The 27,459-nt window shown below is 38.8% G+C and overlaps 1 protein-coding gene across 3 annotated transcripts in view; it reads left to right on the forward strand.

Annotated features, from left to right (window-relative positions):
• Positions 1-27,459, forward strand: part of arhgef25a (Rho guanine nucleotide exchange factor (GEF) 25a) — a 76,073-nt gene that overhangs the window by 31,505 nt on the left and 17,109 nt on the right. For all 3 annotated transcript variants that reach the window (XM_028452557.1, XM_028452558.1, XM_028452559.1), the window contains 6 exons: positions 14,604-14,902; positions 15,658-15,768; positions 21,373-21,497; positions 24,556-24,622; positions 25,771-25,874; positions 25,983-26,052. In XM_028452557.1, the coding sequence (XP_028308358.1) occupies positions 14,604-14,902; positions 15,658-15,768; positions 21,373-21,497; positions 24,556-24,622; positions 25,771-25,874; positions 25,983-26,052 (776 nt within the window). The remainder of the gene's footprint in view (positions 1-14,603; positions 14,903-15,657; positions 15,769-21,372; positions 21,498-24,555; positions 24,623-25,770; positions 25,875-25,982; positions 26,053-27,459) is intronic.

Here is a 27,459-nt window from a genome sequence, read left to right on the forward strand (position 1 = left end):
AAACAGCCACTAAGCTAACAGAAGGGGCGGACTCACCGTGTGCGGGAACAGCCTATCATATCTCTGAATGTCACCAGTAACAGGCAAACAGCCAATCATTCAGCAGCTGTGTAGTTTGATTGCAGTAGTTGCCAAGTTGGTTTGTTTTCAAGGGAGGAAAGTGGTAGCAGGAACTGGCACCAGTCGTATCGTAATCCACGGTAGTACCGTCGTGTAGGATTTCTAGTAGTAGGAACCGTTACAATGTGGGTGGGTATCATACAACTATAGTTTGAACACATTTCATTAGGGATGTAACGATTAATCGTAAGGCAGTTAAAAATTGATTCATAGGTATCACGATTCACATCGATACTGTGAAAATTGAATTGCAGTACTTTTGTTAACCAGCAGAGGGCACTATCCAGAAGTGTTGGCGGCGGGCGGAATCTGCTAATACTTTCTTTTTGGCTGCCTTCTACTTTTAAACATGTTCATAAATGATTCCTTACCCCTTTAGCACCAAAAGAATATATGTAATATTACGTCAATATCTGTAAAAGTCACGTTTTTCTATTAGCTCTGTCTGCTAGCATAGCATCTCATCTTCACTGCAAGAATATCTGCATGCCAACCGACCACTGGGTTACCAGCGCCCTCTGCTGGTCCAAACAAATATCTGACCTAAATACAGTGAAATGAATTTTTTTTTTTTAAGTCCAATTGTTAGAACACAAAATACATTTTCAGTTGCACTTTTAAAAATGAACTATTATGCAGTTTTGCATTGTTTACTATAGAACCAGAGGTTAAATGAATCGGCTTCTTCTTCATTTCGTGTATTTATTTCATTTTTAGTTAAATTGCATTGTTTTGAATAGAATATCAAGGGATTCTTTTGACAATGAAAAATAAAAGGAAAACAGTATAGTTTTTTATAGTTATTTTTCAGTCATCATTTTTCTACAGTCCCATTTTGTAAAATAAATCGTGAGAGAATCGTATCGTGAACCCAGTATCGTGAATCGAATCGTATCGGGAGTTGAGTGAATCGTTACATCCCTACTTTTCATTCTGGTCAGTGTGCAGATCTGAATGTTTTAAATGTTGCCATGCACCAATACATTTGCAATGCATCTAACAAATGCAGCTCCACAGAATGTTTGAAACAAACAAGCTAGTCATCATATCACTAGCTATGTTGTCATTACAAAGTTTTTCAAAATAAAAGCCATATTTCTAAATGTCAACAAACTACATGCTCAGAACCTCCTTATAACACTCTGCATTCCTTTGTTGTTTCACATCTAATGTAGCAGTAATACTTTTACTTCTGTCAACACAAACCGCAACATGTTTTCTTGGAGAGTGGTCATGTGACCAGATACGTCATGTTCTGGGACGTGTATTTGCAGAAAAAGCGCTTTTGCTACACATGTCAATATGGAAACGTCTGAAATACCACCTCATGAAAGCCTAAAAATTGTTTGAGCGATATTTGAGTGCTTTTTCAAAATTCAGGTGTTTCCAATACCAGTTTTTATTGCGCAATTTAGATTTTGCCCATTTACAAAGGTAATGGAAATGTGTTAAAATGAGGATATATATCTAATTTGCATGCAAATCCACAACAGAAATTGCCCAGTTCCACCCTAGGAATCAAACTCTCTCTGCAGGGAGAGCAAAGTGCTAACCAGTAAACCACCATGCTGCCTACAAACCCTTGGTGCTGCCTATTTATTTAACCTCATCAACCTCTCCACTATCAACTACTCAGCTGATCAATCCAGTCTGTAGATTACAGGTGGAACAGAGAGCCAGGCTGTTTTGTTCCACATGGATGGATTTTGCAAGATTATAAGACAACTCCTAATGAGCATATGGAGAGCTCCTGCTCCATACTCAGGCTCTGAGCAGAAGACAACAGCTGACAGGTGCAGATGGTCTTCTTTCAAAGGCATCTATTGTGTGATCACAGACCTGCGTTACAAATAGCTGTGTATTATAAAAACTGATGATTATTCAGAGCTCCTCTACTGCTGTTTATACAATTCAATAGCAATTTGAGCACTTAGTGTTTTGTGCGGCACAGACGGGGTTGTTTGCGTTGCTATTCACAACAGCCCTCAGCGTGCATGCCCACATGTGTAGGTTGATTTCACGTCTTGTAGTTAATCTTTTGTACGGCTGTCCCTCACTTTCTCTCCTTCTGGGTTTGGTTGCTATGGCGATAAGAGAAGAGCGAAGGGCAGAGGAATGGAAAGAGATGAAAATATTGTGTCTGGAAAGCCCATCAAGTCACACTGGGAATTGCTATAGCACCAAATATTTACGTCTGCGAGTGGAGCGTAAGTGCTGGTTCACAGTGAGAGATGTGCTTTACTTCGACGTCTATATCATTCTCACATTTTCTTTAATGCTTACTCAATGAAATTGAATGCCAAAAGCTGTAATTCTCTTGCTGACACAATGGGGAAATATACGAGAATTTGGCCAGTCAGATAAAAAACATCTAACCCACTAATAGGTACTGTATATACTGTTGTCATGTCTACTTGTGGTTCACACTGGCAAAGTTGTCGACAGTCAGGGTGAAAAATAACAAGAGTGCAGAGTACCAGAACTGTCAGACAGACGAGAGCACAGGATAGGACCCTTAGCCCACCACACACTACAGCATCTCCTCATATACCTCCTGACTGGTGCTGAAACAACTGAATAACTGTCATTCATACTGCGTTCTCAACCAACTACCCACAAATACAATATTTGTTTGATATTAATGCATAAGACAGTGTCTGCCTCCTTCAAATGGTGTTGAAGCACCAGAGGATCATTTCCTTTATGCTGGGGTCAGTGTATGTTTTGGTCATTGAATTTTCCATTCAGAGAAGGAAATCCAAAAACAAAAAAAAAATTGATTGATTATTTGACTAAAATTGAAATTAAAGGCATATTTCTTTATCAGGGACAAGAAGGGATAAACAGACATTTAAAAATCAGTTGATTGTCAAAAAAACAGAAATACCAGAGGACAGAAATGCCAGTTTTTCATAGTTGTTCTTTTCAAAATAAGAGCACATTGGCTCAAGCGGTACGATGCCTTATAAGGCTTCATCTCACCATTTCACATTGGTTCATGATGCCACAGCTGAAGAACACGTCACCCAGACAATAGCCAGTGCCCTCCACACATGTAGCTCCTGATGCTCCTCCAGTTACACCTCCACCTCCACCTCAGAAGAGGAGTGATGAAGATGGACCAGAGGTGCAGCTGTGTGCTGTGCTACATGTGCTCTGTAACAACACAACACTTCCTGTTTTCACACTGGGCGGTACCATGTACATGCAAACACGCCCACTTCTGTCCAAATCCCAGGGATGCCTATTCACATTGGATTAGTATTATCACAGGACCTCGGAGTTCAGCAAAATATAGTAGGTCATTTGCGGGGGAATTTTTCCTTTCCTTTACTGACATGGCCGATTCGCACGGGATTAACATCACAGATATTCTCCGCAATTATTACAAATTACATGTGGTCCCAAGGTAAAACTAATCCCATGCAAATAGGGCTTCAATCAGTCACCAATATAGTCAACTAAATTATACAGCATAAGAGCTTATGCATCTTTTAAAGATTCAATTACCATTGATCAAAGTTTGTAAAATGTACACAGACAAATTTGATGAGATCAATGTGTAAGACCACATGTTCACAAGTGTTCTGATTGGATTTCGTCCAAGGTGACAAAAAATGTCATTACAGTTTTTTATTAGTCATAGTCAAGTTATTGTAACTTCATAAAAAATAAAACTATGATGAAAATGTTTATTAACACTGGTCCTAATAATGTGAGATGTATTGTATGAATTATATTTTTCATATTGATAGCCACCAGCAGACCTCCAAAACTCACATCTTTGAGTGAGGGTACGTGGGTATAAAGGATTTATAGAATTATCATATTCAAAAGTGTCGAAGTCACTTGGCTGAATAAAAAACCTCCTATAGTAAATTTTCTATGATGTGAGCGTGATGGACAGGTCTAAGGAATGGGAGCTTATCTATGTTTTAGAGTGATATTTTATGTTAGTGTGAAATACAGACCAATGGTTGTTGAGAAGTTTCTCTCCAAGTGGCTTATATGAAATGTCTGGGCTTAGTTAATCACAGACATCGCTCCATTTTCTCACTATGAAAAGTCCGAAGGGGAAATTAAAAAACTTGCTGTCTGGGACGTGACAGTCTTTTCTCGGGTTTAATTTCTATAGACGCAAAGACTGTGCTGGAGAACTCATTAAAACTTCAATAAAGCCATCAGGTTGATTGTCTCAAAGTGAAGCAGAAAATGGCCAACCGTCTCCTCTTGAGAGCCTTTGTTGTACTCATAACACTCTAGTTTGAATAAATAATTAACAAAAGTACTACCTCCTTTGTAGTTTTCTTTAAACGTACCTTGTTTTGAAACTTTAAAAGCTTAAAACTAATAAAAACTGCTACGGATTAAGGCAGTGGGACGTGGTGGCTGGAAGCCAACTGTTCTGACTTGTTTGTGTGCTACTTGATGTATCAACTACGGATTTCCTCCCGCACTCCACAGCACTGTTCTCATGTTTGTGTCTGCAAACTGGGTCACTAGGAGGACAGGAAACTGCTGTTCACTTGCAGCGTGTCACTCTAAAGGTTGACACAAACGCACACAGAAGACTCACGAAGGGGGACAGTAGATGAGCTCCCTTTTTTTTCTTCTTTTCTCAGTGTATATGATGAGAAATGTGTACACTTCCTGCTTTAATGCAATCAAATATGTCTCTGATGTAGCTCATAGCCTGTTGGGCTTCCTGTCGTTTTTCGACCAAAGTCTCTTTCGGTCTCACGTTATTATTGTAGCTTCAGGCACATTGGCCTCCTTTTCACTTCACAGCCTGTTTAGCACGATTAGCAAAACGCTTTTCTTTCTTGCAATAATTTTATTGCTTTCCCGTTTCCCCTTCCTCTTGAAAGTAAGTTTAATAGTTTGAATATATTTTCCACATTCATAAATCCTGTTGCATCTTTTTCAAACTGGAAGAGAAGAATAAGGATAAGCTTGTCTCACTGTTAGTGATGCTTTCCTTCCTCATTGAGGGGTCTATTGTCCCATCTGGACTTGAGCGTTTTTTTGCGAGCCTGCAGGTATACGCACTTCTCTCCTGCTCGTATTCTCAGGTCCAGGCTCCTGACACGCCCACCGCGTGTAAATAGAGCAAAACCACGCAGTCTGTGAATGAAGGCGGGCTGAAGGAAAGGAGGCGGTGAAGCGTGAAGAGTGATTGAGTTAGATGCGCTGGAGATATGAGGTAATAACCCGGCCGAAACAGAACTATTGGCTTCCATAATACGCAGCTTTAAATTTAAATTGTTTAAAGCAGCCTGAGCTGAGCATCATTAAAACATGTGTGGGAACAGTTTGTGGTCCATCCTCATCCACATATGACAGCTTGTTTCACTCTGTAGTGGATCAAACTGTGACTTTACGTTGGACATAGTATCAAAGTAGTTGAATCACTGTGACCAACGTGGACAGAAGTCGACAGCAGCAGCTGAGTGATCACAGCTGCTGCTCCACGACGCACAAGTCCGTGTGGCTTCAAATGTAACTAAGTCCATATTTCTAGTAGGGATGTCCCGATACAACTTTTTCACTTCCGATATGATACCGATATTGCAGCCTTGGGTATCGGCCGATACCGATATTGATCCGATACAGTATCAGCATGAATCATACATACTTTTATTACTCATTTTGTTGTGTGGATTGTTAGAAAAGGCTTGATCAAGTGATATTACTCAAACAGAGGACAGTAGTCAGCAACAGTAGGTCATTTTGTTGGAGTGTGAACCACAGTCACCTATGGATAGAAGTGCTGGAGCGGAAATTTTTACCGGAGAGCTCATATCGGTGATTTTAGATGCAGTCCGATAAAATCCGATATTTGTTTTCTGGCTGATATCGAACCGATATACGATATCAATATCGGATCGGGACACCACCTAATTTCACCTTATCGGGGTGCTGCACTTATTACAGGGTTAAAAGCGCGTAAGAGGAAAAGGACTTGCAAACACCGGAGAATGCGCGTGAAGCCAGATTTGAATGGGAACACCCACATTCGAAAAATAGCACACAGCTTTTTGACTTGATAGAGCCCTTCGTTTTTCTCTATGTGTTCTTGAGCTGGCGTCAGCAAGCTTCAGGGTAAAGCAGAGGTGGAAATGGGTGTTCTCATCCCATTATGCCTGAAGAGCACTGCAGAACACAGATGTGCAAACTCTACAATGTGTTTAAACAGCACCAGAGTGGCTAACGAAGGGATGTGATGTAGAGAACATTGAGTTAGGATGGAAAGAAAGGACCTATGGCAAGTATTATGATTCATAAATACCGTATTTTCCGCACCGCTGTATTGGCAGCATTCCAATAATGAGGGTGTCCTTCAAACGACTCAGCCAATCAGAATGGGCAGGTAGGCGGGCTGCTATACTCCCGTTGGGTTTAGCTGGAATTTCAGACGTTTCCATATTGAAATGTACCGCAAAAGCGCTATGGAAACACTTTTTCGGCAAATACACGTCACAGAATGTGAGGTACATGGTCAGTGCATGCCACACATTTAACCAGCGTTGTACTCTTGTGTGCAATTTGTTTGGTAAAATAATTTTAAAAATGTTTTTGAGGTGGAAAATTTAAAGCTTCTACAACCTTCACGCAAATACATTGTACTTTTTCCAAGTGAGACACCTTATAATGGACCGTGGTTAAAAAGTTTCCGGACATTTGCTTCGTGCACTAAGTGCCTCATGGTCTCTTAAGTCATTGAGTTTGCACATCAGAGTACCTGAGTGCACGCCAGGTCCGGCTGCCTGATGGGAAAAGTGTCCATTTCCTCTGAGTGAGTGAAATGTAATACAGCAGCAAAGTAAATGCTGAAGAGCAAAAGGTAGAGTTTGCAATGAATGATGGAGACAGAACAGGGAAGATCAGGCAAGGGTTGTGTGTTGATTGACCCTTGGTCTATGTGACGTAGGCTGGGCATCTGGCGCTGGAGTGTGTACAATCACACTCTCTGGCTCTGAGCAGTGACGTGTTGAAGGTTGTTTGTTTGCCTCCAACTGATAAATGCATTTGACATGTTTATTTCCGCATGAGCAGGAGGGCGTTTATTGGTGGTGTTGTGCAAAAAATATGGTTAATTAACTTTTTTCCGTACGACAAAGAGGAGTCCATGGCGGGCGTGAACCAGTTGGCTCCATTACAGCCAGTGCATCGCCGCTTTTAGTCTGACTTGTTGGCTCAGCTGAACTTCATTAACTGATCAATAAAGAGATTTCTGTGCAGACTCTTTCTGTTGGACCAACTTTTAAAACATCCATTCATGCCAGTCCATCACATAACACGAGAACCATACAATGCTTTTCTTAAGACTGTTCAACCTCTCGGTCGAGTTTGAGTACGGCTGGTTAATGACTTTCTTGGAGTCTTTGTTGCAGGCAGTGTTAAATTTGTCAGCAAATTTTGATTCAGTTTCAGTCATAGTCTTTTGACTAAAATGTAACTTAGTTTTAATCAAAATCTAGCAGGGCTATTTCAGTTATAAGGGGTTCAGTCAACTAATAGACATTAGAATAAAAAGCATAAATGTTTAAGCATTTTTTTTTTAAATTAATTTACCACTTATCAACCTGATATGGGATAATATTATTGTTGTAAATACACAGACTGTTTTGCAATGATCAATTTATAAAACCACAAAATCCTATTCTTAGCACTGCTAACACTCATTAGTCAGCACAAAACATTCCTATAGAGCAGTGACTTCCAAACTTTGTGCTTTGGCGCACTAGCGCTGTAAAATGTAATCAGGTGTACCATTTAAAACTGTACAGTATTACATTATTAATGAAGAATAATAGTTATCAATCAATGCTGTTTTTTTTTTGCTGTCAATAGGTGTCCGTCTTTAGTTTATCAGGTGACTAGTAATGTAAATTAAATGTGTCTTAGTTCTAATTATGTGACACAGAACATAAATCAAACATTGATCAAGAAGTATCAAAATGAAAATATCTGCAGGGGCTGAACCCTTGATGATTGTGCATAACTATAATAAACCACAGAGAACATAGAAACTTTGAAACTATTTGTCAAACAATATCTTCTTCTCACCCAAAAGTTTCTAAACTTGACTATTCATGAGACAATTTTTGGCAATTTTTTAGCGCTAACTGTTACTTTAGTAAATAAAGTCAAACACTAGACACTACATCGGGCCTATTCTCAGGCACCAGTAGAGTCTAAAGAACTGATTTTTCCCAACAGACAGAATGAGGGCCAGACATAACATAAAGTTAGCAGCCTTATGTACCTAAATCATATTTGTTAATGATGTGATATAGTTTGCTTTTTGGTTTTGTTTTGTTTTAGTTTTAATTTTCCTTGTGTGTAGAACTCCTGCGATAACACATTAATTCATTCATTACTACCTGTTGTGTTAATAAATGTAATTTTTGTTTTTGAATCCAGCATATAACAAATTCTTCCATCCCTGTAGGAAACAGAAATGTAGAGAAAATAGAGATATCCATCATGTCTCTAATGTTGCAAAGTATTCATTGTAGCACAGAGATGGGCAACTTTTATCACAGCGAGGGCCACAAAAATAGAACTGTCTGATCCGAGAGCCACAATAGCAACATTCACATCAGCATTTAGAATAATGACCAATCTGAGCATTAATACAGGAAAGGGCTTGTGTGTTTTTGTAATGGTTCTGTAAATTGCCTAAACTACATTTCTTGAAGTAACAATAACTAGACTATGATGAATTAAAAAATAATACTAGTGAACAAAAACGACATCAAAATATATTGATATTTTTGTTAACTCATAAAAAAAAAGTGATGATTTGTCTAGGGTGTAATCTAGTTTGTGCTCTGAGTCAGTAAGTCTCTTCCTCTGGCTCAGAGGAAGAGCAACGAATGAATAAAAATGTATTTTGTCAAAATCTGACCGAGCTGGTGAAGAAAATCAAACTGTAGGATCTTCAAAGGAAATGCACACATTTTTTTGACAAAATCAGTAATGGATCAGTTGAGGATATATATTTTCTTTTAAATTATTATTCCAGAGTCCATAAAAACATTTGGTGTGCATGTTGTTCCTGCCAACTGTGTTGATGTTCTTCTCACACTTCTTACATACATGGGACGCCGATTAAAAAGTTGCGCATGCTAAAATAAACAGCAGCTTTTTGCAACATTTAGCAACAAACCACATTTAAAAACAAGAATTTTGTTACTTTTGACCACATTTACAGCAATATTTGTGAATTTTGGCACATTTTTTTCTTGTAAAAAAAAATGTCAATATTAAATCTAAACTCTAAGGCTAAATGTTAAATGTAAATCATAAATGGTAAATCAAATTATAAATGTTAAATCTAAATGTCATGGGTACCAAAATAAAAGCTAATTTCAGTGAATTTTCACGTTAGCTAAATATTTAGCTAACATGCAAATTCACTGTAATGAGCTTTTATTTTGGAACCTCTGGTGAATTCGCATATTAGCAAAATATTTAGTTTTACCTGATTTAACATTTAACATTCAGATTTAATATTTAGATTTAACATTTAGATTTAGATTTTACATTTTACATTTAGATTTAGCATTTAGATTTAGATTTAACATTTAGATTTAGATTTTACATTTTGCATTTTACATTTTGCATTTAGATATAGCATTTAGATTTTATATTTATATTTCACATTTTTTATTTAGATTTAATATTTAACATTTAGATTTAATATTGACATTGTATTTTTTTTACAAGAAATGAAACATCACAAATTTCACAATTATTGCTGTGAATCACACATGATCACACATGTTTCTAAAATGTGGTTGTTAAATCTTGCAAAAGTTGCTGTTCATTTTAGCATGGACAACTTTACAATCAGTGCCCCATAGATATGTATCCAAGTAAAGCCGTGTTGATGCTAACTAAATATCTGATCTGTTTTTATTATGTTTTAGACCAAAATAATAGCTATTCAATAAAAAAAATATTCACTTGCTAAAGCATGCATGAATCTACTGGGAACACTCTCACGTTGTACGGATGCAGGCAATGTTTGAAGCTTAGTCTCTCCACTCACCACAGTGCCTCCAAATTTAGACAATATAAGGATCTACGTGGCAGTTTTTGCCAATTAAGCATTAAAGTTACTAAGGGCAGCAGTTCTGAATAAGTCTCCCAAGCTCGACGTGGCAAGCTTTTCATGCAGCGAGTTTGTGAGAAGTGAAAGCCTAACATTAACTATTCACCACAGATTAGGGCAGATTTAATAGAGTCCTATTACTCTGTGACTCCAACTGTTAATTAAGGTAAGCACATAAACAATAGTCATGCTGCATTAATCAAATCATGCAGGGTAATCTTTTTTCCACTGTGCATTATGGAGATGAAATTCACTGGCAACCGTCAGCATTTAGGAAAAATAAATGTGATCGTGGGAGGGACTGCATTCCTCCTGGGTCCTCTCCGTAGGTGTTTTAGCTTTAAGTCTTTTTTAGTTGAAAACATGTGGGAAGCACGAAGGCACAGGATTCTTAAGTGAAGATCATTTTTGTTCTTTACGTTTCCTAAGGTGGATGAAACATTCCAGGGTCATAAACACAATAATCATTCAAACCATGGGTACAGGAGCTGGGGTTGGTGGCAAACCAACAAACATTTATATTTACATTGGACGGAGCCAAAACTTTCCATTACAGTGTTTGAATCCTAAAGCCGCTCAATTTATAATTACTTAAACGCTTTGATAGAACCAATATCTGAGGATTGGGCTGGGCGGTATGACCAAAAATGTATATCAAGGTATTTTTAAAAATTGGTTCATGGTATATGGTATTTTTTATTTATTTATTTTTCATGCATAATCAGGTGTTAACAGCATTTTCTACTGGCTGAGAGATGAATGACTGCAGTAGATTGACTTATGATGCTCTATTTTACTGTCAGGATGAGTGAATATTGTAGAATAATTCCACACTAGTAGTAATACAAGTTTGCAACAGCAGCCCAATGGCTCTTTGCCGCGCTAGCTTAGCTTTAGCATTAGCTTGATTTCTAGCTTTAAATGCTGCATACTCAGTGGTGTGGTGGTTTCTTATGGTGAATAAATTAGCGTTTTGTTTGCAGCTCCACTAGGACTTATTTCCGCATGATAGGAATTACTAAACTTTTTTTTGTGTATTACTGCCGACATGCTAAACTAACCGTGCCTCCGTGTCCTTGAGTGTTGTTCTCCTGTAGCAGAGGCATGCGCACGCAGTCACACGCACACAGATTTCAATTGTGTTTTTCTTATCCATATACAGGTATGATTTACACTAACTATACAATAACTAACACCAGAGCGCTACTGGTTACCTTCCTATTTAGAAGTGCAATGTTGAAAAGGTTCTGACCTGAAACGCAGCGCAGCGTAGCGTAGCGTAGCGTAGCGTAGCATAGCGTTCCGAAAGTTGTGTAATGAAATACACCAAAAATATGTAGCAGTATTCGGTATGAACCGGTATACCGGCCAGCCCAGCTATTTGAGGGATGTCCTATTTGCTCCACTTCTTTTAGGTGCAGCCATAAAAACACTTGTATTTTGTCATGCACTTTCATTCATAAAACACTACTTTTGTCTTTTCCACGATGACTTTAGGCACCTTTCATCTTTGCATTCCCATTCCGTGCTCTCCACCCTGCCATGCCTCAGGTCCCTTTGTATGAAATAGGTTTGTGAAATGTCTGTCATGAAAGGGACACAAAATGATCTGTACCGCGATGATACATTTGACACAAATAAAACAAGTATAGTGAGAATTAAAAACATAACAAAAAGAATAAAGTGCAACACATTTTGATCACTCGCATCCTGATTTTTATTTGCTTTTCATATCGGCAGGAGGCTGGCTTCCTTACTGCATTGTTATGAATCCTTTATATTTACAGGTTTTTTTCGTGGATTTATTTTTTGGTTTTTTTAACTGGGTTTTTTAATTTGTCTCTTTGTAAAAAGTGAGCGTTGCATATCAGTGTGGGAAATATATTTTTACAGCACATTATGTATCAATGCTTATAATATCTGAGATGGTACTTTTGTATTTTTCAAAAAGTAATGTATGACATTTTTTCAAAGGTTTGTTTGAATGCTATGACTGAGTTTTAAGCTGTTGACCTTCCAGGACTGTTATTTCTGCTGTATTCCAAATATTATATAAAACGAATAAATAAATAAATAAAATCATGAATTGCCCAGATGCAGTAAGAGAGAAGAGAAACAACATTTTTGTTTTGTTTTGCCTTTGAAGTTGTGACAGTAACATAATAAGCCTCTGTATGTCTGTAACCCGTGCTGCGTGGGTTTCCTCCGGGTACTCCGGCTTCCTCCCACAATCCAAAAACATGACTGTAAGGTTGATTGGAGTCTCTAAATTGCCCATTGGAGTGAATGAGAGAGTGAATGGTTGTCTGTGTCTGTGTTGCCCTGTGATGGACTGGCGCCCTGTCCAGGGTGTACCCCCGCCCAGCGCCCTATGAGAGCCGGAGATTGGCACCGGCAGACCCCCGCGACCCTGTTAAACGGGAATAAGCGGGTATGAAAATGGATGGATGGATGGATGTCTGTAACTTCAGGCTGAGAGCTTTGATAACATCTTCTGTTGCTGAAAAAGACAACACTGGATTGGGGCCAGTGCTTCTTTTCTACAAACAAGTGCAAAACAAATAAACAAAACTCAGTAGAAACTTTGTGGAACACTTGGAAATCGGTTCTGCGTCACAGAGAATGTAAACAAACAGCAGGTGAACTCTGACAACAGGATGCTGAGTTCTAATAGGAGTGTATTTCTCCTTCTGTAGGAGCGAGCGGAGGACAACTCAGCGGTGTATGGCGTGACGATGTATGGGAGGGATGACTAAACTGAATCTGAAGTGATAAACTGTGTGGGCTCACAGCTCAGAGGAACAGCTAAGGACTGGGGGAGGCTGAAGGAAAGGCTGAGTGGATGTGACAGCGTCAGAATAAAACACAATGTAGAAAAGAAACAATCAGTCCCAGGCAGGATGCTGGTTTGCGTGTCCGGGTCATGTTCAACTTCTCGCTTACTGCACTTCCTTTTTCCTTCTACTGTATAACGTGATTGTCCTGCAGCTGACCTGAAGCGGTTCTGGACTATTTTCTATCTAATCACGTGTCAGCCGTGGTCATGTGACCCTGAGTGGGGTCATGTGGCCATGGCATGCAGAGGTGCACTGCTCAGTAGAGTAAGAATAATGTTGTGAGCTGGACATAAGCAAAGCAGAATAATTTTACTGCACAGAGAAGCTATTTATAAATGGCCTCTTTGTTTTATTTTGCTTTCCTCTTGTGTTCCCACATCTGCTGCCTCAGCCTTTCAGCAACTTTCACAGAGTTTCACTTCCACTCTCTTAAAGCTGCAGTATGTAGAATCGTGAGAACATTCATGCCCCCCCCTCCCCTTCCTGTTATGAAACCAATCATCCCCTACCGGTAAACCCGTACAATCGTAGAGCCCTTAGTGACTTTTTTCACAACAGTGATAAATGTAGGGACTTTAACTTGTGATGTTGGAGAGTTTTCCGATGTTTTTGACTGAGACTCTGACGTCAATGATTGTATCACTCTGTAGATAATGCTCTGAGCAGCGGCTCTTGCTGAGAGCACCTTCCTCACCACACGGCCCGTTGCAGTGATCTGCAAAATGAATTGCATCTGTTCTCTCCACATTGGACATGTTTCTCTTAGGTTTCCATGGAATTTTACATGCGTCTGTTCTCACTCTCACGCAGTCTCAAAGCGGACCTCCGTTCCACCAGAGTATGTTTGGTCCTTTAGACCAGTGTTTCTCAAATGAGGGTATGTGTACCCCTAGGGGTACGCAATGGCACTGCAGGGGGTACTTGAGGGAGAGAGAGTAGAAAATTAACAAATACAGATTCAGTCTTGGTCCCAGCCCAGGCGTGAAATGATAAAAACTATAGAAATAAATCTATTCAGTAGCCACTAAATCAGTGTTTTTCAACCTCGGGGATGGGACCCCATGTGGGGTCATCTGGAGTTTAAATAGGGTCACCTGAAGTTTCTGAAAAGTTCAAAAAGATGTTTGAAATGTTTTAATTATTATTCTATTTTTTTTTTTTTTTTATTAATTACTTCTTCTGCTGAAATGCCATTGTACTTTACCACGGAGGATGGGAACATGCATCGAATTTAGTCGGGCAGCCAATAATAACACCCCAAAACAGCTCATGGTGCACTCTGTTTGTAAAAAGACCTCTGATTGGCTAAAAGGTTGCGTCATGCTCCCAGATTTCTAAACCCAGAGAAGATGTAAAAGTGTACTCAGAACAATTATAATATGCTCAAAGGTGATTATGGATTTTTGACCAAATGAAGCAAAAAAAAAAAAAACTTACATACTGCAGCTTTAATTTGCTCTTGGATTAAGCAAGTTTTGAACATGAACTTCATACTCATCTGTCCTTATTTCTTCTTCCTCCAGACTCGTACTCAGCAGCAGGCAGTGAAGGCAGCATTTCCACCTCAGTGGTGTCTCTGCCACCCCAGGCTTCAGGCAGCTCGGCCCCCAGCTCACCGGGCTCCAGGCGCTCAGTGAGCACCCTGAAAAAGTGGCTCACAAACCCTGTCCGCAAACTCAGCGTCGGATCTGCTACCAAAGCAGAGCGTCAAGTCCGCAAGATTGATGGAAAGCCTCCAACTTCATCCCAGAACCAAGACCTGGCCAGTCCTCCACGACCTGACGAGACTTTTACTGTCTTGCCTCTCACCCATAAAGAACTGGTGAGTTGAAAAATGTTGGTAACACTACTTGACATTATGCTGTCATTAGCATGAATAAGGTGTCATATGTCATAATATGACACATTTTGCTAAATTATGACACTTTTGGAGCTATGTTGGCAGTTTTTGACACAAAAAAGGCTCAGATGCCCACAACAAAAATATTAAAATCTATATTTTCATTGATTAGGAAGCCTAACTAGGTAACCAATTGATAGGAAATAAATTAGATGATAGATATTTGTTTTTAGTGTATTTTACAGCTGATTTAAGATGCATTATCATAAGAGATGGTTAACTTTTATTAGGTTATTTATTAAAGGCTCAGTAATTGTAATTAATTGTAATGAATAATTCATAATTCTAACAGACTTTTCGAGGATAAAAAAATATTGTAATTGAATTGTAATTGGAAAAAAATGCTGGAAAACCTGTTATCGTAAATGAACATGAGTAACTGAAAATGTAATTGTCACTAAAAAATGTAATTGACTCCATCCCTGGTTAGGGTTAGGGTTAGGGTTTAGGGTTAAGTAGAGTTAAGGTATAGGTTGGGGTAACAAACGACACTTAATGACAGCCTTCATGACACCTTATTCATGCTAATGACAGGTGTCATGTCATAATAATGACAGGCTAATGGCATCCTTTATGTATAAAAGGTCAAGTGTTACCAAAATGTCTTGATTGTTTCTGTTCACACAAAGTATTGACATTGTTCTGAATGCAAACGTATTTGTTCCTACATTATTTAGGAGTGGAAGGATGGCCTGGCGAGTCCTGAGGACCTTTCACCAGCTACACTACAGTCCCCCAGCTGCTTCACTGATTCTTTGATTGGCTGCACGTCTCTGCCTAATGCCCAGGTCTGTGAGCATTATATTAGACTACCAAAATCAGGCTGTGGATCATCTTTCCTATTTGTCTCTGACATTAAATGCCCCAGGCACTTTTAGGCTGTAATTTCTGATTATTTTGACATTTAAAGAACAAATCAAAACAGCTTTAAAACAGGCTACACCAGTATTCCCAGTGAGGACCAGGCCAGCAATACATGTTACATTAGCAGGGTCAATTACAGTTTTCAGTTACAATTAAATTTTCAAATATCCATGTTCAATTACAATTCAATTACGATTATAGCGACCAGGATGTTTTCAGATTTGCATTAAATTACAATTATTTTGCATCATCTGAAAGTCAATTTCATTTAAATTGCAATTACTTTTTATCCTCTGAAAGTCAATTACAATCACGTTCTATTACAATTGATCACAATTACTGAGCCTAGAAATACATAACCTAATAAAAGTGAACCTTTCTGTTAGCATGTCTTATGATAGCGGGTCCTAAATCAGCTGTAAAAATACACTAAAAATAAATATCTGGACTTATTTCTGTTTACACTTTTTTTTTTTTCTAGTCAGTTCCTGAGCCCCTAGTGCGTTACATTTGGCGAGCCAGCCAGGAGCCTTGCTGTGTGAATAATTTTTTTTGGTCCAAAAATTTTGAAAAAAAAAGTTAATCATGGATCTTGTTGCACAATCTGGTATTAATATTTCACACTCAGTCCTTATCGCCGGTGTTTCCAATACTAGTGCTGATGAAGAAATTCTAGATTGTTTGCGAGTTTGTCACGGTCTGCTGTGGGTGTGGACCTAAATGCACGAAGAGATGGAGGCAGGACAGAGGCATTTCGTTCGCGGAACCAATCCATGTTTTAATTCAAAAGCAAAAATCCCAAAATCTAAACTCAAAATCCAAAAAACAGGGGAGCAAGAACAGGAATGACAGCACACGTGGAGGGAGACAACAGCGAACCTGACATTACACACAACGAACCAGCCACCACACTGTGACCAAGCACACATTTAAATAGTGGAGGAGGCCTGATTAGGAATGGGCCACACCTGGGTGCAAACATGAGGGAGCTACTCAATCACCAAGCACTCACACAGACATCACTGAGGGGTGGAGCCACAAGCAGGAATCCCTGAAACACAGACAAGAGTTAACACCAGACGAGACTCAAAATAAACAAAGACACAGAATAACTGAACTTAACCAACAGAACATGACAGAGTTTAAGGTACCCCCAAAAACGTTTTTCCCGTTGATGATCCAACAAGTACTTTTCATAAAAACCTGATTGCTGACATAAAACCGTTTCTACACTTCCCATTCAGCTGCTGACTGCATGCACTGCTCTTACTACTGAGTAATTTATTTCCTATCTATTGGTTACCTAGTTAGGCTTCCTAATCAATGAAAATAAAGGTTTTGATATTTTTGGTGTAGACGTCTCAGCATTTTTTGTTAGTATAACCCTCGATTAAATTTTTTTTTTTTTGAAATGGTAAAATATGGTAAGGCTTGATATGAAACATATCTTAATATTTGTTAACTACATATGTGTAGAACTGTACATAGAACTGTGACATGGTTCCCCAGTTTAGCCTTAAATCATAATTTACAATTTTTATAGAATTTTCATGGCAAAAGTCAATTATCTGAACTCAATTACAATTACAACAGCAACATACATTTTCAATTACAATTTCAACTATAATTACGCCATAATTGTAATGAATTATCAATTACGTGATTACAATTATAATTGACCCTAACCCTGTACATTAGTGTTTTATTTTTTATGGATTTCAACGAAAAACAAGTGTGATGGAAGTTTGACATGAATGTAAAGTCCTCCGGCTTTCCTTATATCTAAAGCGTGTTTCCCCAGCAGCAGGTGCTTTTAACAAAGAAGCACTTTAAATCGTTCATTTATTCATCAGAGCAGAGACGGTCGACAGTTGACCAAAATTGTACGTGGTTTCTCAGGTCTTTAACCTGTGTGGTCCGTCTGCTGATCGCAAATCAACATTTTATGGAGCCACATAAATCCTTATTTTAGTCACAAACCAAAAGGCATAAATGCAATTAGAGGAGGAAGATCGGATCAGTGCTTTGCTGTTTTTACTGCCACTCTTGGTTTGGAGAACGAGAGCCCAGCTTGGTAAAAACAATCAGATGTCGGAAGATTCAATTATTTAGGTCACTCATCTCTAAGCCGAGGTGTCATTCATCTACCACCTTTGTTGGCAAATCATTGAGCTTTTATATGAAGGCTGTTTATTCTCTAGATATCTCTAGATCTCTGTGCAGCCTTTGTTTTTATCACTTGATGGTGTCAACTTATAGTGAATAACAGTTGAGTCTTTCAGAGGAATGTCCATTTCACTGTTTCAGTAAGGAAGTTGTGTTTTCCAATCTATCTATCTATCTATCTATCTATCTATCTATCTATCTATCTATCTATCTATCTATCTATCTATCTATCTATCTATCTATCTGGTTGTTTTTAACCATAAAAAAGCTTTGTAAATAAAGTTACAGAAATGTCCAGTTGATATGTAAATATGAATTTTATCCACACATTTCCCCACTTCTGGATCCCCATGTGTCATTCCTCTCTCTGAAGTATTGAAGTATTTTTTTCATGTATAAAAGAAACCAGCTCAGCTCATACCAAAACTGTTGACAGTGTTTTCGTACGGTGGAGGGAAGCAGGAGAAGGAGATTTTTTTTTTTTTCCTGCGGGTTTTGCCATGCACAGCACATCTGGAAATGATCAGAGAGCAGGGAGAGCTGTCAGCCAGGCTGGAGCACTACTAGCAGGGCAGGATGAGGATGAGCTGGGGGAGAAAAAGGCTCTTTTTCTCCTCCTCAACTGTCCCTTTATGTGACACTTTAATGTCTGTGTGATGGACAGTTCAACGCTCGTATAGATGTCAACTGGTTGATCATGGAGTCATTAGCTGAACAAGTTAACCTGAACAACGGAAACACTTTCACATGTGCAGAGGTGTAAAGAGTACTGATATATTCTACTTTAGTAGAAGTACTGTAACTTGGTTGAAATTGTACTCAAGTGCAAGTAAAAAGTAGTTAAATTAAATAGTACTCAAAGTAAAGGTAACTAGTTACTTTCACCCCCCACATTTTATTGTTGCTAATAAATCTTGCCACGGTTTATGAACTGAGAAAATAACCTCCATTCAATGTTATTTGAGCGCAGTGCATTACGTTTAATCTGGTTGGTCGGCTATGATGTGATACATTTGATTGTTGTCTGGTCATTTATTTTTTTGTTGTTTCACAATGTCCGTTAATCATTTTAAAACAAAAAAATCATAATTTACTCAGTAAAGTTTGGGTGTAGAAATAAAATGAATTACTTTACTTCTTTTAAAATGTACTTCAAAAGTAACTAAACCCCTGCTTTCTTCTGACCTGCCATTAGGAGGGGAATTCAAAAAAATGCCTTGATTATGGGTGGGGCTCCTGGAGCAGTTAAGACACGCCCAGTCTATAATATAAAATCTCCAATGAACAATCTATGCGATGTTAACCAGCTACCCATTACTCAATAAACCTCTATTCACTCTTCTCTCATTACAACCCACTCACCACAGATCGTAGAGTCCACAGGTGCTAGTTTTTATGAAAGGGGCGGGGCTAAAAGTGCTTGTTTGTGATGCAAGATGCAGTGCCATTTAGAGAGAGAGTTACGACAGAAGTTCGAAATGCTTGACCGCATCCATTGATTCCGAGTGACATAACTGGGATTTTCGATTATTTGTCGTCAATAACTGCATTGATTTACAATATTTATACAGTACACCGTCATATGTATGTGTAGATACAATATACAGTATGTTTATGTAGTCCCATAAATAGTTTTTTTTAATTTTATCTTCAATGTTAAAGGTATAGAGGAGGATTTTCCCAACGTTTAAAAAAGTAACGCCCTCTCCACTTTTTGAAAAAAATGCACATGTGCATTATTTAAACGAATGTCTGTTCAAAAGCGCATCACAAACTCTCTCGCTCTTTTGCGCTGCAATAGTTAACTGCTCACTTCTGGGAACTATTGTGAGGCGACATAAACCACCTATTGGTGTGTGAACAGAGATATGGTAACTCTCTCTCTAAACGACACTGGCAAGATGGTTCCAAAACGTCACATGATCTTGTTCTCAGCCAATAGCAAAAATCATTTGTAATATCATGGTTTTAACCCATAGAGGGCAGACATTTAGACATTTTACAACAAAATATGCCAAATTGTAATACTTAGACTAAAATTTTGAGAGTTGGACCAGGATCAATCAACTTAATACCCAAACACATTTATATTCAGCAGAAAAAAAGTGGTTTTGGGCTTTAGTTAAGTAAAAGTAAAATGACTGATTTAGAAATGCACTCAAAAAAAGTACAAGTACCCATAAAAACAACTCAATTACAGTAACGTGAGTACTTGTAATCAGTTACTTTCACCTCTGGTAATGTGTTTATTTATGTCCGTTATACGTCCATGTATTTATTTCTCCTTCCAACTACAGCCTGCCATGAGAGTCTGAGTGATTTGGTGTATGTCTTGGGGCAACGCACACTTGTGTATATGTTTAAGATGAGGTGGTTCTGCTTGGCCGGGACAAGCGAACAGAAAGTAAAGAAATATGTCTAACCTGAGAAACACGACTGTAAAGAGAAGTAAGGGGCAAAACAAACACACTGTGCACTGACTCACTGCAGTCAACAGGTGTTTTTTTGTATCGTGTGAGAGAAAAATACAAATGTAAGAGTCATGACCAGACATGGAACATGAATCCAATGAGTTAGTCATAATTTTAAAGCTTGGGAGCACTGAAAAGTGTGCACAATGACTCTATTTCTGCAGCCAAACTCACACAGGAAATGATATCAATTCCAGGAAAAAGCATGAAAAGGAGGTCATGTTTGTAACACATGGACACAGTCGATTAGATCAGATTAACCTTGGGTTTATCCTGTATCCTCTAAGGCGGGGTGAGGAGGACGTGCTGTAAGTGATATTGTTATAGTAGCGGTACAAATCCCATAAAAAGTGTTGACATTTGAATAATGTTCACTTTACTATGTCAGAAGAAAATATAAAAGGTGCTGCACTGATGGCCAGTTGGACGCAGTCACGTTGATCTTCGGTTAAAGCAGTAGCGTGAAGAACCTTCGGAGCAGTTTTGTGACAACTTTGTTTCCAACCATGCAGCCCGTCGGCCCTCTGGCTCTTTGTATTTATCCTCCACGAGTGTGTGACACATGGATCATTAACAGCACCTATCTGACAGCCATCTTTCTATCCCTTCATCTCTTTTCCTCGTGTGTCTCTCTCTCTGTGGTTACTGGTCACCTTGGCAACCTGAATGATTACCATTTCTTCTCTGATCTTTGTTTACCTTCTCCACAGCACATTTTCAAATTACTGGCATTAGAACTTTGATAAACAGTTTCCTTGTGTGTGTGTGTGTGTGTGTGTGTGTGTGTGTGTGTGTGTGTGTGTGTGTGTGTGTGTGTGTGTGTGTGTGTGTGTGTGTGTGTGTGTGTGTGTGTGTGTGTGTGCGTGTGTGTGTGTGTGTACGGTCCTCCAGGACACTCTGTCCACTAATGTTTTGGCTGATGATATCGGGTCCGTCTTGATGGACGACACCTCCAGCCAATGGTCAGCTGTTGCCGACACAGAGGAGGAGAGGAAGATTGCCTTAGAGAAAAGCATGTATGTATTTCACCCTGTTTAAAACATTTGAAACACCAGTGCCATTAAAGCAAACACCCCTTAATATTTAAAAATGTACATAAAAAACAATAACTAATATTACATTAAATCATATCAATTATGTCAACTACTGTATATCATTGGTGTTTATCTGAATACTATTACTTAAATGGTAATATTATTAAATTATTAACACTTTAACATCATAACATTCTGAACGTTGGCATTAAAAATCTGAAAAAGACATGCTTTAAACATACTATAAAGCCTATGTGGCTTTGCAAAGTTCATGTATTTTCAAGTTGCAAATACCTGTCACTAAATGATCAATAGTTTGCTTTGATGCAAAAGTTAATGGAGGCACTATAATGTTGAAACTGCACAAGTCTTCGGTCAATTAGAGGCGAGGACTTCCTGATGAAAAAGAAACGTGCAAAGTGTACTAAAATGTAGCAGACGTTTGTGTACTTAAAGCCACACTAATCATCACTATGATTATTTTAGTTTAAAATATATCAAAACTATGTGTCCATCCAATTTCAAATAAATTACACATAACTTTCACTTCGTCATGCACAAACACAAATAAAACATCTGGTTTATTTTCAAAATAAAATACTCAGTGTTCGTATTTGTCCATCCATTTTTGGACCAGCTTTCTCCTTTTTAGGTTTTGCGGGGGTCTGCTAGTGCCTATCTGCAAGCTCTCTTCAAATGCTAGGCGGGGCTACACCCTGGACAGGGTGGCAGTGGATCATAATTCACATCATTATTGCAGTTGGAATATATTTCACATATAAATATTGCAGTTATAAATGGTTGAATTACAATATTCTCCTCAAAAGCGAAAGATCTACAGGACAGAACTGAGTCGATTTCTTTCTGCTCCTCTCGAAGGACAAAACAAACTGTTCCTAATGTATTTTTTATTTCTTTGGTTCTCTTCATAGAAACTACAACTCACTATATCACGTGATTACACGTGATTACATTTTGCGTGATTTTGTGAATTTGCGCATCCAGTTGAACTCCGATATTACTAGTAGTACTAGTGACACTTTTTCTTCACCAGTAAAGTGTGCTCGCACTTGTAAACCAAAATTGAGTATGTATCCTCGATTTGAGAAGAAGTAGAGCTTTAGTATTGGTTGATATTAGTAGATGGGTTGCCATTACCCTTGTAAATGCACAATATCTAAATTGCGCAATAAAAACTGGTAATGGAAGCACCTGAATTTTGAACACACTCAATGCAAAAACGTTTTTATGCTTTCATGAGGAGGTTTTTCAGGCGTTTTGATTTTGAAATGTGTTGCACAAGCGCTATGGAAACACTTTTTCTGCAAATACACAGAACGTGACGTACCTGGTCACATGACGTGAGGTACCTAGTCACATGACCACTTCTCTCCGAGAAAACATGACGCGGTACGTGTAGATAGAAGAGATCGGGACATTTCTTAGCATTATACTTTAAAATAATTACTGCCACATTAGACAGCAAACAACAAAGGAATACAGAGTATTATAAGGAGGTTTGGAGCATCCATCTTCCTGAGGCAAAAATTTCGCAGGATCAGATTTTACGAGAGTTACGAGTCACTTTTATTTTGCGAAAATCTGTAATGGAAACCCAGCTACTGATATCAAACTTATGCATAATTTGCTCAATCGTAACTGAATTCTTTCAACATAGTATGTTTTTATATTTCAAACCTGACAGGAAATTGTGGTACTGATCATTTATTCAAAGTGAATCATCACTCATTTTAATTCAGGGACATTAATTCCCGTCAGCTCTACCACTTTTCTTGTGTGCATTTGTTTCAGAGTGACACCATCATGTCTCCTCAGGACACTGAAAAATAAATGAGACTTAGTTAACGTGATTACCGGTGCTTTGTTTACCGTGACAAAATGACAAATGAGTTTTATTCAACAGGCCTCGAAGGCAGGTCACTGCAATAAAACAGTAAAAAAAAAAAAAACAAGTGCTGCTGTTTGTTTAGTGTTTCTCAGAAAATACCTGATTGGAACTTAAGATGGAATGTAGTTTGAATACAGTTGTTTTTTTTTAAGATTAAGATTAAGATTAATCAGATTAAAGATTAAATCGGGCTTTCGCCTTTAATTGGCCATGTAATGTTAGTACATTATTGGAATTTGTCTTCTGCACTTAACCCATCCCTGAGGAGCAGTCGGCAGCCATTTTGCGGCGCCTGGGGAGCAGTTCGGGGTTAAGGGACTTGCTCAACATCCCACAGTGACGGCCCCGGTGAGGCTTGAACCGGCAACCCTCCGATTACAAGCCCAGCGTCCTTAACCACTAGGCCACCACTCCCAAAACTACAGTGGCCCGTACGGGAGGTTATAAATGGCAGTGTGTTTTGCTAGAGGTTTGTGGCTTCTTGGCCTGTTTTAAATGTTCTTCCTAAGAACTCTGATGGATTTATTCCAGATACTCTGGTTTCCTGCTCCAGTTTAAACACATTAATTAGCTTCACTGGACTTGTCTGTAATATAGCATGCCTTCAGGAATAAGCAAGTATATAAAAAGTTAGATTAAAACCACTCTGTTATAATAAAAAGCAAGGGATAATATGAAACTACATTAGCAACGACTTTATAGTGTTTCTAATGTTTCCTTTTGATTGGATTATGTCAGCAGCATGTTTGGAATCTCTATTCTCTGTTCAGCTCATATTTCCATCAACATTTTTAGGCTTTGCTGAGCTTCCAATGCTGTTTAACAGCCACTATCGCTTGGTACCGTACATGCTCGGATCATGAGATCATTTCTAAAGTCTTTGTCGTGTCAATGGGGGCAAATCACATTACATTAATACTCCAGAGCAGCTAAAAACCAATGGAAAACACTTTGCATGCTCAGCTGACCTGCTGTGGGCTTACTGAAAGGAACTCTGCAGGCTAGCAGAAATAATTATTTTTATTGACCATGCAAAGAACCTGTTCCGCTCTTTCCTATAAAGACTCTTTCACACTCTATGCCTATTTTTCTCCAACTTTTACACTTGTGTCCCCCTTTACATCTTTACAGGTATGTTCTGAAGGAGCTTATTGAGACTGAGAATCACTACGTGTCAGACCTTGGGCTCATCGTGGAGGTAAACCTCACATTTTGGCTGAGCTACAGACACGCTTAAGAGCAGAGAGGAAACTTAGTCATCCAGACAGTCAGGAATGAGCTTTAAATCCCAATCATTGCAGCTCCTTTACTTTATTCCATCCACACTTTGCTCTACTTTCATCTTTCCTTCTCAAACCTCTAAGCAGATTTTATGAGTTATCTTGTTTTCTTCTTAAAAGTAGGCTATTACGGTATGTTAGACAGCTGTTTGTCTCCTGGTGCTTTAAATAACTGGAGATATTTGCTCAGGAATTCTTAGTATCAAAGGGTCTGTACTATGAAGCTAGATTTCCTCTTATCGTGCTAACGTCTGGGATTTAATCGGTGTGTGCTATACTATGAAGCCGGATAATGTCTTATGGGGCTAAATCACCATGGTAACTTAGGCTGAACGACTAACCTGGTTTTGCTCTGGCTCGGATTTGAGCGAGTACTAAAGTCCCGCCTCCTGACCAATCATCCTAGAAAACAACCTGCCCAAAACAAAGAGGATCATTCTGTAAACACGTCATTGTGTGGATCTGATGTGACGCTGTCAGAAGAGAGAATATTTAGACATTGATGCAATCCTTTCATTTACCCATGGCATCCTATCGGAAACATATAGATTTTTATTTGATGGACTGACCTACATTAGTCAGCTGATAAAACCTGCGTGTGTCAGACACTTTCGGGCCGATAAATTGAATAATTAATTCATTCATTCATTCATTCATGTACTCTGTGGTAAAGCAGAGCCTCAGTCCTGTAAGTTAATATAAACTATGAACATTGCCCACTTTATGATGTAGGCTGAGATGTATGAACGCAGCATTAGAGCTGCAGACAAGGTAAAAGTGAAAGTGAAACTGAGCCAGGCTGAAATCAACTCGCTTAACTGAGCAAGTTGTAATCGAGATTTGTAGGACAGCTTCTGTCTGATGAAGAATGTTTGGTTAGGTGAAGCCTGCTAACGGAGATAAATCTAGGATATAATTATCTAGCTTCGTAGTATAGGCCCCAAAACTTAATAAGCCAAAACAAAAACAGGTGGTATGCAATGTTTTTGTGTGTGTGTGTGTGTTTTTTTTTTCCTGTTAAGAGCTTTTTTTTGTTCATGTCATCAGATCTGTAATTCTCTTGCAGGGCTACATGGCTACAATGCTCTCCAAAGGCGTGCCGGAGGACATGAAGGGAAAGGACAAGATTGTTTTTGGGAATATACACCAAATATTTGACTGGCATAAAGAGTGAGTCACTCACCAGAAATGGAGAATTACCATCAAGAGAGTCGGCTTCCAGTCATTCAGAGTAAAACACTGACTGTGCTGACTTGTCCGTGGCTTTTCTGTCTGTAGCTACTTCCTGGGAGAGCTGGAGAAGTGTTTGGCAGAGCCCGAGAGACTGGCTCAGCTCTTCATCAAACATGTGAGTAGTAGTGAGCAGAGGTGTAAAGAGTGCCGATATATCATACTCAAGTAGAAGTACTGTTACTTGATCGAAATTGTACTCAAGTACAAGTAAGTCATACATAAAATACTCAAGTACTGTACAGGCATAAAGTAGCTAATTTAAATAGTACACAAAGTAAAAATGACTTGTTACTTTAAATCTTGCCAAGGTTCCCTTGCATACAGTAAACATCTCATGTATAAACTTAAAAAGGAAGAGACCAAACTTACAGGTGCTGATCATATAGTTAAAATATCATAAAAAACTTGATTTATTTCAGTTATTCCATTCAAAAAGTGAAACTTGTATAATGTATACATTCATTTCACATAGACTGACATATTTCAAGTGTTTATTTCTTTTAATGTTGATGATTATAACTGACAACTAATGAAACCCCCGAATTGAGTATCTCAGAAAATTAGAATACTGTGGAGCGGTTCAATATTGAAGACACCTGGTGCACCTGCAAAGGCCTTTAAATAGTCTCTCAGTCTAGTTCTGTAGGACACACAATCATGGGGAAGACTGCTGACCTGACAGTTGTCCAAAAGACGACTATTAACACCTTGTACAAGGAAGGCAAGACTCAAAAGGTAATCGCTAAAGAGGCTGACTGTTCACAGAGCTCTGTGTCCAAGCACATTAATAGAGGCGAAGGGAAGGAAAAGATGTGGTACAAAAAAGTGTACAAGCAATAGGGATAACCACGCCCTGGAGAGGATTGTAGAACAAAACCCATTAAAAAATGTGGGGGAGATTCACAAAGAGTGGACTGCAGCTGGAGTCAGTGCTTCAAGAACCACCACGCACAGACGTATGCATGACATGGGTTTCAGCTGTTGCATTCCTTGTGTCAAGCCACTCTTAAACAAGAGACAGCGTCAGAAGCGTCTCACCTGGGCTGAAGACAAAAAGGGCTGGACTGCTGCTGAGTGGTCCAAAGTTATGTTCTCTGATTAAAGCAAATGTTGCATGTCCTTTGGAAATCAAGGTCCCAGAGTCTGGAGGAAGAGAAGAGAGGCACAGAATCCACGTTGCTTCAGGTCGAGTGTAAAGTTTCCGCAGTCAGTGATGGTTTGGGGTGCCATGTCATGTGCTGGTATTGGTCCACTGTGTTTCCTTAGGTCCAAGGTCAACGCAGCCATCTACCAGGAAGTTTTAGAGCACTTCATGCTTCCTGCTGCTGACCAACTTTATGGAGATGCAGATTTCATTTTCCACCAAGACTTGGCACCTGCACACAGTGCCAAAGCTACCAGACCCTGGTTTAAGGACCATGATATTCCTGTTCTTGATTGGCCAGCAAACTCGCCTGACCTTAACCCTATAGAAACTCTAAGAGGTATTGTGAAGAGGAAGATGCGAGACGCCAGACCCAAC

The sequence above is a fragment of the Gouania willdenowi genome, chromosome 7 (assembly GCF_900634775.1).
Source record: "Gouania willdenowi chromosome 7, fGouWil2.1, whole genome shotgun sequence".
Lineage (NCBI taxonomy): Eukaryota > Metazoa > Chordata > Actinopteri > Blenniiformes > Gobiesocidae > Gouania > Gouania willdenowi.